At 42.3% G+C, this 13,665-nt stretch overlaps 1 protein-coding gene across 2 annotated transcripts; it reads right to left on the bottom strand.

Annotated features, from left to right (window-relative positions):
- Positions 1–3,640: 3,640 nt before the first annotated feature.
- Positions 3,641–13,167, bottom strand: lix1 (limb and CNS expressed 1). Of its 2 annotated transcripts, none has more exons than XM_048978810.1 (6): positions 12,833–13,167; positions 10,640–10,803; positions 7,795–7,935; positions 6,861–6,956; positions 5,410–5,487; positions 3,641–4,831 (listed from the first exon to the last, which is right to left on the bottom strand). In XM_048978810.1, exons 1-6 carry the CDS (start codon positions 12,912–12,914, stop codon positions 4,436–4,438), a joined length of 957 nt encoding a protein of 318 aa, XP_048834767.1. In that variant the 5' UTR covers positions 12,915–13,167; the 3' UTR covers positions 3,641–4,435. The 2 variants fall into 2 exon arrangements, with proteins under 2 accessions (XP_048834767.1, XP_048834778.1); XM_048978821.1 differs by having other exon boundaries at positions 5,410–5,484.
- Between the last annotated feature and the right edge of the window lie 498 nt (positions 13,168–13,665).

Here is a 13,665-nt window from a genome sequence, read left to right as displayed (position 1 = left end):
GCAGAACGTCGTTTCTCATTGCGTCACACACATTTCCAAATATTTTAGCTTATATATGCAAATGGTTTTGTACAACTGTCATCGTTTGACACAATTTTCAGTTGCTTTTCTCTTGTTGTTCAAAATAGATTATGTATTTTCTCATTGTAATCATTTTTACACCCAAAACTACATATCGTTTAAGTCACCACATGGAAAACTAAGCTTTCAAAATTATTTAAAAATATATCCCATAAACTGCAGTGATACAGCATTGTTGTGTTTACGTTCCCATAGTTCACGATTTTCTTGCCATTCTGCTGTTCTTGTGTTACACAGTACCGTGCAACTTTTTTGTCTGGTGTAGGACTGTGTCTTGAGATCTGAAGAAATTACATGTATATGCGAGTGCTTTGTCTCGCTAGTGAATGTTACATACTGTAATGTATAACTTTGTACTGCTGAAACTGGTGCCTTTGAAATTAATAAATATCAGTTTGCTAAAGAAAAATGATCAGTCAGTGAAAATGAAAATGCGGAAACCGGTGGTGCAGTGGTTAGCACTGTTGCCTCACACCTCTGGGACCCGGGTTCGAGTCTCCGCCTGGGTCACATGTGTGTGGAGTTTGCATGTTCTCCCCATGTCGTCATGGGGTTTCCTCCGGGTACTCCGGTTTCCCCCCACGGTCCAAAAACATGCTGAGGCTAATTGGAGTTACTAAATTGCCCGTAGGTGTGTGTGTGAGAGTGAATGGTGTGTGAGTGTGCCCTGCGATGGGCTGGCCCCCCCGTCCTGGGTTGTTCCCTGCCTCGTGCCCATTGCTTCTGGGATAGGCTCTGGACCCCCCACGACCCAGTAGGATAAGCGGTTTGGAAAATGGATGGATGGATGTGATCATTGTGTTAGCCACCACATGCAAAAAAGTTAACCAAGCTTTCAAAATAATTCAAAAATATAGTCCATAAATTGCAGCAATATGGCATTTTGGTTTCCCACAGTACATGCTTTTATTGCCTTTTGGTTGTTTTTATGAAGTTTTATTCGATTGCTTTGGCAAATGTCATGAAACATACTTAACAGGGCATCAATACAATATTTGTGGTTTGGTGCACAAGCAAATTCAGCTAGCTAAAGAGAAATGGTAGTGAAGTACATTAATCAATTTTAATTCTTAAAATACTGAAATATTTTCATGTTTTGACTGGTATGTTTCTAGGCAGTGATTCAGAGATGTCACATTTTCATGGCGTTGACCGAATACACACCCCCCCTTGGATGAAATGGTAACCATGCATCTGGGAGACCATGCAAAGTACAAATGACCCCTCAGTACCCTAGATCTCAAAATGCTCAGCAAAAATATTTGCAGCATCAGACTGAAGCAATAGCTGGTCACAGTTTGAAAGAAGAACCTACCCAGAAAAACATTTCTGTTTGTCGCAATTAGATAATTATGTTTAATCATGTATAATTGCACAATTATACAGAGAAATGAACATTTATCATAATGGCAAATGTAATAATCTAATAAATATTCGTGTTCTAGGCAAGTTATTGTTTTCTAAATAAGTTATGTATGATTTGTTATTTAATAATAAAGGCCTGGATAGACCATAAGGGGCCAGGTTTACCTCTGTTGGTATGCTCTCTCCACTTTGAAGGAGCTCTTGAAAACCCATCAGTTCCAGGAATTCCTCTACTAGCCTACACCACTCCATGTTCCCTGAATAATCTTAAGGCGATGCTTTGCCTGCTGATTAAAGTAGCTGTCTTATTAAATTCTTACCCTGTTTGGAAGATGCTTTTGTTTCAGACCTGTTCACACGTGTACCTGGACATTCATTAGAAGCTTAGCCCAGCTGTAGCCCTTTATGCTACTAATGACTCCTTGACGGCTGTATGTTTATAATGTGCTATTTGCCTCATTTGTATATCAATCTCTACAAACACATCCACTAAGTAATAAATATAAAGCAGTCAGAACAGGAGGAAATAAGGAACCTTAACAAATGGTAGACGGATACAGTTTTTAAGACCGTATCGAAGCTCTTCAAGAAGAGAAGTATGAACTGTGACTGATCGAACTAATAAAATCCATGTCTTTTTCCTTCCTTTGTTTTTGTGATCTTATGTTGTTGAATTCAAGCTTATAATAAAAATTAGAGGTTGGTTTGGGAGAATGCACACATCTGCTGGGCTTTTTCCATTCTGTCAGCAGCCTGGTGTGACTAATCGAGGATGTCATAACAAAAAGCACTGGTTTTGAAGACATTTTGACATGAAAACGCTGAGCAGGAGATCCCCCCCCCCTCCCACAACAAATGAGCTAATTACACATATGAGAGATCTAATCTTTAGGATCACAACCCTTATTCTCTTCATATTATAAGCATCTGTAACATAACTGTACCCATGTATTACACTCAGTGGCTGCTCTGTGAGGTCCCCTTGGTGGTGAGGTGATTATGAAAGATGGAGGGGGAGATGTAGCCCTTTGGCAGCTTCAGAAGCTTGAAATGCTCTTACAAAATAATGTCATTAAAAATGAACAGTGACACAGAACATCTAGCCGTGCATCGTAAACCAAAGGCGTGAACAGTTACACGTGTTACGTTTTGAACTCTGGCCTGTGTGTAGAGTGGTTGCCACGCCCACAGGACATCAGACAATTTATTTAATCTGACAGAGCATGTGGAAACCCTTATTTGCGGGGGCCTGCATTTCCGTGAGGTTCCACAAACATGGAAATGCCATCAGGAAAAAAGCTGGCCTCAGTTTTCTGCCAGGCAATTTTAAATCACAGATCACAGAATATTTTCCTGCATGAAAATCCTAGATGAGCCAAACCACCAATCTGTGCCAAAAAGGGAGGCAATAAACTATAAAGTAACATAATAACAGTAACACGTTTAAAGAACAGAGCGTTTAATCTGAGTATTAATCCTTAAACCTGAATTTACTGTTGCTTGGCAGAAAAATATTTTACTTAGAAAATTTTTTTTTTTTTTTTTTTTTTATGCTGGGGGGTGATCAATGCTCAGTTGTGGTGCAGAAATTCCCTGTAGTAAGTAAACATTTAAAAGACGACAGCTATAACACGCAACCTGACATTTGCATGCTCTCCTTAAGTTTTCTGTTCACTAAGGCTTCTTCCCACAGTCTAAAAGCATGCGGTTAGTCAAACTGATGTCTCTAGATTTCCCAAAGTGAGTGACTGTGTGCCCTGTCATGGACTGGCACCCCGTCCTCAGTGTCCCCTGCCACATGCACCTGGGAAAGGCTCCATGCTCACACAACCTTGTCCTGGCCAAATGAACGGATGGATGGTCTTCGCTAAGCCTTTGAATTTTAAGGGCAGATAAAACTAACTGTGTATGAAATGGTGGTTGCATCACTTGTTTCGGTAAACTGTGGTAGCCGTTTTATTATGCCAATAACTTGAATGAATAGTGTTTCGAAAATAATAATAATAAAATGTAAAGGTGTTTTGGAACTTCTACGTGTGTCAGGATGAGGTTGGGTTAAAATGGGAGCCCAGATCCCAAAATAGGATCAGCTGTTTTTCACTTAAGAAAATAAATAATTGATCAAAATCAGTGCAATTATTCTTATATAAGCAGCTAGGCTCCAAGCCTGGTCCCAAAGTGATACTCCGTGAAACATGTCCATTTGTGAAGTATTCTCTCATGTCCTGATTCTAAGGAAGTCCTGAGATCTGCTTTCAAAGATCTGTTGTTTTAATTTGCATCATTTGTGTAACTCAGTAAACTATATATAAAAAAAAACTGGTTAAGGTGTTTCTGAGTAAACTAAAGTCTGTGGTTAGACATTAATATAAAGACATAAGACATAAACATCAATATAAGGACCAACTGCCCACATTACTGTTAAATGAAAGTAGCTAAGACATCAATAACTACAAAAGGAAATGTTTATGTGTATTAACATGCAATGAAAAACGAATTTACACATTAAATCCTTAGTTTACTAATTTGTATTAAAAAATCCTTCACATTTACTTAAGTGTTAACACCCAGGATATAAATTCTTAATATTTTTTTTAATCATCTTTCTGCTCATCTACATTATATGAAAGTCGTTTTTCCCTTGAGTTCCGCTGAATGTCATAGAAGGTAAACCATGTGGATATGATCAGAATGTGTCAGCTGCAGTTTTCTGTCTGAATGATGAAGCATGTTCCAGAAAGACAGAGGAGAATGGAGATTATCTTCTGGCAAGACGCACAACAGAATCTGGACTCGGTTTATAGATCAAGTGTGACAGATCCGATCTATACCTGGAGGTTCACATCATAGAGAGGCACCATCTATTTGAACCAGAGTAATTTCATGCTGGAGAGGCCCTGTAGCAAGCAAAGATTGTTTAGAAAAATTCTTCTGCCATGTCCACCTTATTCCAGGCCTTAAAGGTTCAGGAAGTACGAACTGGCTGTGTTCACAAAGTGGATGGCCCCTTCTGTGGGTAGTCACATGACACCTGTCTTTGTACATATATATTTAAATCCTCAGCGCACTGATCCCTTTCCATGCTCTGCTCTTCTCCTGGGCCATCAGCCTGGCCGGGGGCGGTGTGGGTCCACTGGAGCTCCCTTCCTGATGGTCCCACAGCTCCGCAGGCCTGTTCCAGGGCGAGCCCTAGGATCTCCGTCTTCTCCTTGTGAAAACGCAGCTCCTGTCCGGCCCGCCGGGCCGAGCCCAGTTCTCTTTGGGCCCGGTTCAGCTCGGCAGAGAGCAGCCCAGGGTTCTTCTGCTCCCGGAGCAGCCAGTCCAGCACCATGTGACTGCGCATACGCTCATCCAGGCGCCGTTGGGAGAAGTGGGTAATCACCTCCTGCGATGAGGGGAACAGGGTGAGGTTGCCCGATGGACCAACAACATGGCACCATACAGTTCTTCAGTAAGTACCTCATGTAAAGTAGTTAATTTTTTGTCTGGATACTTACTGCTTATTTACAGTAATATCAGACTAGTGTCTGACTCTATAATACAACATCAGTCCCAGAAATTAAGAAACACATGATCATGTTCATATACAGAATCACTGCCTGCTGCTATATCAAATCAGCTTCAATGTTTCTTATAACAGAGACATAAACAGGTGTTTCTCTTTCATTATATGGCACGTAATTCTTACTTAATTCTGGATTCTTGAATTCTTAATTCTTCAAAAGAGGCACCACCTTCTTTGCTGCCAACACTGAGTATTTGAAACTTTTTTCTGATACACAGTACTAATATTTCTCTTAGTAGAGACTATGTTTTGTCTAACAGCTTGATGAGCGTGGTGCAGTTTATCTTAGAAATAGTGAAGAATTTTTGAATAAGAGGTAGTGTCTAGATAGAGAAAACAAGGGTGAAATGTAACATCGGTGACGAGGTGCCAGTGATATTTCAGAGGGGCTCCTCTACCTGGCGGGAACATCTCCTCTCTCGGAGAGCCTTCAGGGTCCCGTTCCAGTACAGCAGCTGAAATACGGTCATTATCTCCTTACCGTCCACCAAGAGCAGGGGGCAGAAACAGGGTCACACATACAGAAAGTTATATTCCATGTAAATGCAATTTCCTAATTTAAGCCTAAAATGAAATTGTGTTATTTTTCTTTATTTCTAAAATCAAATTAGTAAAAAAAATATTTTTTGGCTTTATTGGGAAGTTTAGTTGAATTTTTATAGTGCCCGAAATGTATATTTTCCAATCTTTTATTCATTAACTCACTGCTGTTTAAAAACAAAACCAGTGTAGGTGGAGGGGATAGGGTTTTATGCGGCGTTATTAGTGAAATGTGACTGAAGGTGTCAATGTTAGGTTTTGTTTTCACATTACGGTGTGGATACGGTGTCAGAAATCCCAGCCCCTCACACTGATAAGTAAGAGCATATGACATTAAAGTAATCCTCAAGGCTGAGGGGATGCTGAAATTATTATTGGGGGGGGGGGGCAATCAATTTGATGTGGCGTATAGTTCCTACAAAAATGTTATTTTCTCCTTTTCAAGATATGTTAATAATCGGAGATGTAGTCGGCCATTGTATTACTCCTAGTGGTTGGTCCACTTGACGGCAGTGAGAGTGCTGATGGACTGAGAGATTTATTTGCCCCCAGAATGACATGCTGAATGGACTGACTTTGGAATCAGCTGTGTTTGTTTTGGACATTGTAGATGAACATTTTAGTTTAAATGGAGGCAAAAGAGTTTTCTGTCTATTATTTGTTTCGGACTTCAAAAAATGTTTAGCATGGTGCGGTATCTCATGACACTAAGCACTGAACTGTTCTGTGAATCATTTATCTAATATTTCAACACCAGTACTTTAAAATAAATCAGTGCTTCATGATACAAAACTGTTCTTTGTTCTATACCTAGCAATACCAAAATGTAAAACGATATTTAAAGGGAACGCTGAAAGTCATTAAAATACACAACTTATATATATACACCAAGCTAGCAATGGGAAACCTCACTTATCACAAAGAAATGTCTTGTCAAGCAAGAACTGTGAGGATTGTAGAGAATATCAGTGGAACATGCGGTGGCCAGAAGAGAATAATATCTAACAGTTTAGGGGGAACTGATGGCCATAGTGTAACTCTGCTTTACATCCTGTGCTTCTCTGCCTTGATTGGATTAAGGGTTATTTAAAGCTGATTTTAACTTCAAAGAGATGATTCATGAATAACGCAAAAATGTCGTGTTACGATGCATTATGTAATTAGGCCGCATTATGTAATAACAACAAAACGTAACAAATTTTCATCACACAATGCAGCATTATTACATGATGTGCTGTTACATGCTGTGATCCCACATATACTGTATGCTTCTTCCTTTCTGTATCTTGACAGTCAGCGAGGTCCTTACCTGAAACTCTAGCAAGGTTTTGCCCATGTTAGCCTCCAGCATTAGGCAATAGGCCCCTAAACTAGTGCTTGGATCTGAAGCTTCGCCAATTTCACCCTGAGGAGTCAACAAAAAGGAAGCATATTGAAAACATAACATGTTTAGACCAGGCGGATCTTCTCCTGCACAGATAATACCACCTATTTCTATCGGCATGTGACAGTTCACTGTTATTAAGTAAATAGTGGCTGAAATTCTCTGTGTGGCATCACTGTAATTAGGAGTTAATCCTGGAAATAGAGCAGCTGACGTGGGTCGGCAGAGAGCAGCGTGCTCTCCTGTGTAACTCGAGCTTCGGTCATCCATCAGGTGCCAGGAAGAGAGAACAAACAGCAGGACTCAGAGATGAGGTGGGGGGGCGGGGGCGGGACCACCCACGCGAAAATACCATCCGTCTCACATCGGCAAACACAGGCCTTAATGAGGAAAGTGACCCCTCCCCTCTTCCTTCCGGCCCCGCTAATTATCTTCCTGCCGTCAGTGCCGAGTAAAGAAAACAAAAGAGGACGACCAGCTGTGGTTGAGCTGGACGGCTCTGCCTCGTGCCCCGCATGGCCGGCACCTGAGGACGTTTTCTGGGTGGCCCCCATTATTCACACCGAGACACTGTCCTTTGGAGTGCTGCCATGCCGCCCAGAGGTTGTCAGAGAAACACAGCTGACTGAGCTGTCTGGTATAAAATGGGGGAGTAACATGAAGGAAATGATCCTGATATGGGGGTTAGCCTGCACTGTTCATGTGTCCAAACTAATTTTTATTATAATGAAATTTGTGGGTGGGGGGTTATAATGAAGAGCCTTCTCTCAGAGTCTGACAGGCGGTGAGCCATGGCACGTTGGTCTCCGGCAGACCCAGCCAGGGAACAGGCCACCGCGTCCGGTGGGCCGACACTCACTCCGGCCCCAGCCACGGCCTCCTCCAGGCTCCGCGAGATGAACTCCGGGGTGATGCGACGCGAGGGCAACTCGTTGAAGACGGAGTTCATCAGGGCGATGCGGGCCGCGTCCCTCCTGGCCTCCGCCTTCGTGTAGCAGCACTGTGGGGGTGGTGGTGGTGGTGGGGGGAGACACGCTCTGCTTAAAACCAGAGCCAGTTGATAACCCTTAGCCTTAGCTTAGCCCAGATGAGCCTTAATGTGACGGGAGGGAAACAGGATACATACTGTCACTATAACCAGTGTTGCCTAACACTCTGAATTACACTGCAAGCCGTACCTTAATGCAGTGCTTCCCAATCCGGTCCTTGGTGACCCACAGTCGGTCCATGTTTTTGATCCCTCTAAGCCCTCTAGCAGACGGTCCACATCTTTGGAAAAACGTGGACCGTCTGAGGGTCCCCGGGGACCGGATTGGGAAGCACAGCCTTAATGGCTTCATTTGGAGAGGAGGAGCAGAAGGAGGCTTCAGAGATCACAGAAATGTTCACCGGAAATGTGCAACCAGAAGATCATCAGCTTGTGTTTCTGCCAATATACTTTAAAAAAATTCTAAGCAGAATTTGGCAAATGTGGAAATGAACTTGTTAAAACAATTTTATCAGAAATCATTTTAGGACTTTATCACGTATGCATTATGTACATATTCAACAGCTTTGAACCGTATGAAAATCAAGCCAAATGAAACACAAAAATACTACAAAAGCATTAAAACTAAGCATGGGACACAAATCTTCCTGGGATCCCAAATCCAGACTGATTCCAAGCACGCTTCTTAAAAGAGTTCCAGCTCTGAACTTAACCAGTCTGAGATCAGGGTTTTGCTTTGCAATGATAGTGAAAAGGCGTTTGTTCAGGCCTGAGTGATCCCACTGAAAGCCAGAGAGATTCCAGAGGGACAATGGGGAACAAAAAAGAGAAACATGGCAAAGGCCGAAGGGTACTGCTCCCTGATCTCTGAGGTAAAATATAAAGCAAGGAATCATTTCAGAGGAACGCCAAGATGCGCTCGGGAGATCAAGCATGACCAAAAGGAGAATGCACACAGGTGCAAAAGCCAAAAGAAACCCAAACTATCACAAACCAGTAAATCCTTCAGATTAACATATTTATGGACGCATTGTACACACTATCAAAGATTGGAATTTCCTGAGGTTAATGAAAAATGCATTTTGTCCAGCAGAAAATTTACTTCCGTAATCAGGTATAAAAAAAGAGAGGAAACCCCATTTATGACTAAATAAAGGTGTAAAAATCTGAAATTTAAGACTGTGACATTCAAACAGACTTTCATTCATACAGTAACAGCACTGCGGTCTTAATGTGTCTTAACCTCAGAGGATCAGGAACTTCTTATATGTGCAACAGCATGAAATAAGCTCATGCACCCCAATCATATCAATATCAGACAAGGATGGAAGAATTAAGAATTGGGGGATAAATGCCTACTTTTGAATTTCCATTGCTTATGAGATTATTATGTTTAGCAGTTTTTAAAGAGAAAACCTTGATTTTAATGTAAAGTTAACTATTCAACCACAAAAGAAACATTATTTTGTAATAGCTATAAGACGATTTGAAAATAAGATCAGGACAGCTTTCCAGATCTCATTCTGGTTACTTTCTAAATCATTCCATCTGTTCACTGGCTATTTGGGCCCAAAATAATCGGCTAATAGAAGCCACCTGTGACATTCGGGGCACCTTCACACTCTGCTATTCCTTGACTCGGTGAGCAAGGCCTCATCTACATCCATCCTCTGCGGGAACAGAGCTGGTCAGCTGGATGTGCTTGATCAGGTCAAGACCACCCCGAAACTTTGGTGTGTGTTTATTTTCAGATCTGCACCCTAGCAGGGATCTGTCACATGAACATTCATGCAAAACAAAGCAAAGGAACACATCATCGTGACTGTTTATGAAGGCATAAAGGATTTGGTGTTCATCGATGCTCATTCTAAACAGAAAATAGTGATTTTTTTTTAATAATTACTCTTAAGGTTTGTAAACGGGTGGAAAATTTTCCAGAAACTTTCCATCCCATGGGAAGTTAAGCTGGGGAATTTTGGAAATATTCCAAATTGGAAACTTTCCAGGTGAATTAAATGGAATAGATGGGAAATAGTGGGGAAATTCCCATAATTTTGCATCCCTTCTCTTAAATATGATAATAACACTCAACCAGATGTCAGTTTTATACATCTGAATGTTTTGGGAAACAGTTCAGGTTTTCCTAGCATCAGAGACTCATTCAGCACTGTAACTCCTCCTACAATCCCATTCATTAACTTCAGAATCTGTATATACTTTATCCATTCATGCATTTTCCATAGCCTCTTACGCAGCACAGAAAACTCAGGGTACGAGGTAGGACAATCGCTGGACAGAATTCTAGCCCATCGCAGGGCACAATCACACCCTATGTTTAATTTAGAAAATTTCATCCTCTCATCCACATGTTTTTAGACGGCAGAAAGAATGCAGAGTGATGCACCAGCCCTGTGTACCCAAAATGCCGCTCACTAAATCACCACATCTCCCGCACTTTATTCACCTTCACACAACTGATAATCGTTTATATGGCAGTCAGTCCACATTTGTCCAAAAGCACTTGAGCGCCTAGATGTAACGTATCGGTCAGTAGCAATGTAATGAAAGTCAGACAGCAGTCTCCCCGCACTCTGCAGTAAAAACATGTTGTTATAACAATGCTCATCGTAGTTCTTGTTTAAGACAAAAACGCTTGGTCCTGAAGGGTGTAGTTGGCAGATAAATGGCGTAGGAAGATGACAGGGGTCAGATGTACCTGGAGATTGCCGAAGCAGCTGCCTCCCGGGAGGGTCACGTAGCAGACGTAAGGGGGGCCAGGGAAGGGTGCTGACTCATACACCACTAGGCTGTCTGTTTGTGTCACACCATCCTGCACTTGTTTCTCCTCCCAGAAGCGATGCAGCATAGCCACCACATTCACTGCAAATATACAAGCTGCATGTTTATTTCACTGCTGACGGATCAGTGATCAAGGGCGGCACTGCACAAGTTATTAACCAAACAAGTTTATCAAATGCTTTGGACCTGCAGTGTAGGGTTAATAGTGCGAAGTATCTGGCACTGGACGTTTGTTCACAATACTGTCCCAGTTGGACAACATGCTATGCTGTTCATTTCATTGCATAGAGCAGGTAGGACGCTGCTTGCTACAGCTGGATGGTGAATTTTGCTCAGATGGCCCTGAAGTAGTATGATGTGGTTTATATGCGTATGCATTTGTTTAGAAATAATACAAAAATTATGATTTGTTACTACATCCTCTCAGTTCTCTTAAATTACAACAGAGAGGAGGCATATTTACCCCTTTTAGAACAGTTCAAAGAAAACAAAAAAGCTATTTTGTCCAAATTCCATTTTGCAAAACCATAATATTTGAAAAACTGATGGAATCAATAGTACAGTTTGGTCTGTTTTAATACTTTCATTTAACTTTACTTGACATGTAAAGACAAGTCTTCTGCTGGATATTGTTTTATGCCAAGTTGTATAAAGATAACTTGCTTTCCTTTTGAAAGTTGACTGAGACTTTCTTGGTGTCCAGTCTGATAGTACAAATATTGCTTTTCTATGCTGTATACCACGAAACAGCCAGTACTACTACCATCACGTAATACTGTATGACACACACATCACACATTATAAATATCAAACCTGCATATTGGATCTATAACTGGGACCAGACACCGACAAACAGAGACAGAACCACATGAATGGAGAAAATAAGCCCGTAGAGCGTATTAACATTGGCCTCAAGCCAACTAAAGAGCAATACAGCCCTTCAGATTAGACACAGACAGACAGACAAATAGAAAGATAGATAGATAGATACCTGTAGATAGATAGATAGATAGATAGACAGACAGATAGATAGATAGAGAGAGATAGATAGATCTGGAACAGTTTCCATGAACTGTTAAAGTTGTCTTCTTCTCCGTGGTCATATCACTGTGTCTTAAAAGCTATTGCTTTGAACTGCATTGTGCTTTTTCCCCCCAGAATCGTTGAACTCTTCAGGAGAAAACCGAACTGCTGTAAAACTCCATAACTGCTGTGCCTTTCCCATTCCATTCAGCAATGCCATATTCAACTGAAGGCAAATCCCCCGCCTTTTACAAGACAGAAGAACAGGTTCAGCTTGTGGTGGATGGCTGACCAGATCACTCTTCATAAACACAGGGAAACTGAGGTATGGGTACAGTTTCAAGGGTTGTTCTGCAAGCTAACATTTACGGAGTCCATGCATCCAGGCCCAAGTGTATACATGATACAGTCCCCTCCATACCACTGAACAAGTGTACTGTGGGAGGGGCAAAGGAGATTTCTACTGGAGTCTCCCCATCACTGGGAACAAAAGTTTCTTTTTCTATACTGGTAGATACTACAGCTGGTAAAACTCAAAAAAAGGGGTTAATCTTATCTATACCGCAGTGGAAAAAGAGAACATGACTAAACCTCAGTTCCCGTGCTGTTTCTCACTGCGTAAAGCCTCACGCCACACTGTGTGAAATTCCAGTACAAACTTTAGGGATAAGCTTTGCTCTCGTTTGTAGTTTAAAGAATAGGCAGCCGACAAAGGCCGTGTTTATATGCAGGAACCTCATTTCCATCACTATGGCAAATTTCACATATTCTGCTTTATTTATTCTGCTACCTTATGGAGAAATGCAGGAGGACAGACATGGCGTTTTTCAGAAAATATAAAACAGCTCAGTGGCATGTGGTGTAAAATGAGCATAAATACAAAAGAAGAAAGCCACACAGATACTATATAAGCCAGAAATACTAATTGTACAGACTCTCCCGCGCAGTCAACATCGTTATGACCATTCCCGAGCCACGTGTCACACCCGTAATGCCCTTCTGACAACTTCACATGTAGCTGCAGCCTGACACAGCACAGCACATCCAGCTTTCTTTCAGGGGCTGGGTAACGCCTCAGGCTACTCACAGTCCTTGAAGGAGCCTCCGGTGTCGGTGTGGGGTGCTAGTCGGGTCACGGCCTCTGCCAGGGAGGCCCAGAAGTGGTCCATAGCAGCACCTGCGGGACCTGATTCGGGATCATCCAGTACCGGTCCTCATCTCCAGAAGTGCCGGGCCACTCTGCCTCAGATCTCCCGCCTGGCCGGAGAGCTGGCACACACCAGCAAGCTTCCCTTATTCCCTTTCTTCTTCTTGTTCTACTTTTCCTTCCCCCTCCCCGCCTGCCAATCAGCTGAACAGAGGCTTGTGGAGGCACCGCCAGGGGTCCGGTGCGGCCGTTCCACCTTTGTCAAGCACTGAACTAATTAGTTGTGAGGCTCGGCTCCTCTCTCTCTTCCCCCAATCCTATTAAGCACACCCACTGGCTACCTAAACCAGCCCACCAAAGACCAGCACAGGAATGCAGCTGCCGCCCCCCCCCCCCCCCCACAACCCCCCGACCCACCTAGACCCCCACTCCCTCTCTATTCAGGACTGGACAGACACAGCAGCTGCCAAATCGGTCTCGTTACAGCGAAATTCACCATCGTGCCGCATGTCATCACGTAACATGATAACAGATTATTAGGGAGCCACTCAGGCAATCCACGGGATGCCGGCCGCTGACTTTTCTTTATTTTTGTTCCTGGACTAAATTTCAAAATTAGGTATGACTGTGAAAGAAAGCTTTTATTGCGGAATAGCCTCCCACTGCTGGAGAGGATGGGGTTTAAGTTTTAAATTGTGGGAGTTTGCTTTCAACAAAGCAGAATGTACCAGTCCGTTGGGATTATGCTTTCTTGTAAAGAGTTTGATGACCAT

This window comes from Brienomyrus brachyistius, chromosome 2 (assembly GCF_023856365.1).
Source record: "Brienomyrus brachyistius isolate T26 chromosome 2, BBRACH_0.4, whole genome shotgun sequence".
Taxonomy (NCBI): Eukaryota; Metazoa; Chordata; class Actinopteri; order Osteoglossiformes; family Mormyridae; genus Brienomyrus; species Brienomyrus brachyistius.
The sequence above is the reverse complement of the archived record's forward strand: the minus strand, read 5'-3'. Positions and strand labels throughout refer to the sequence as shown.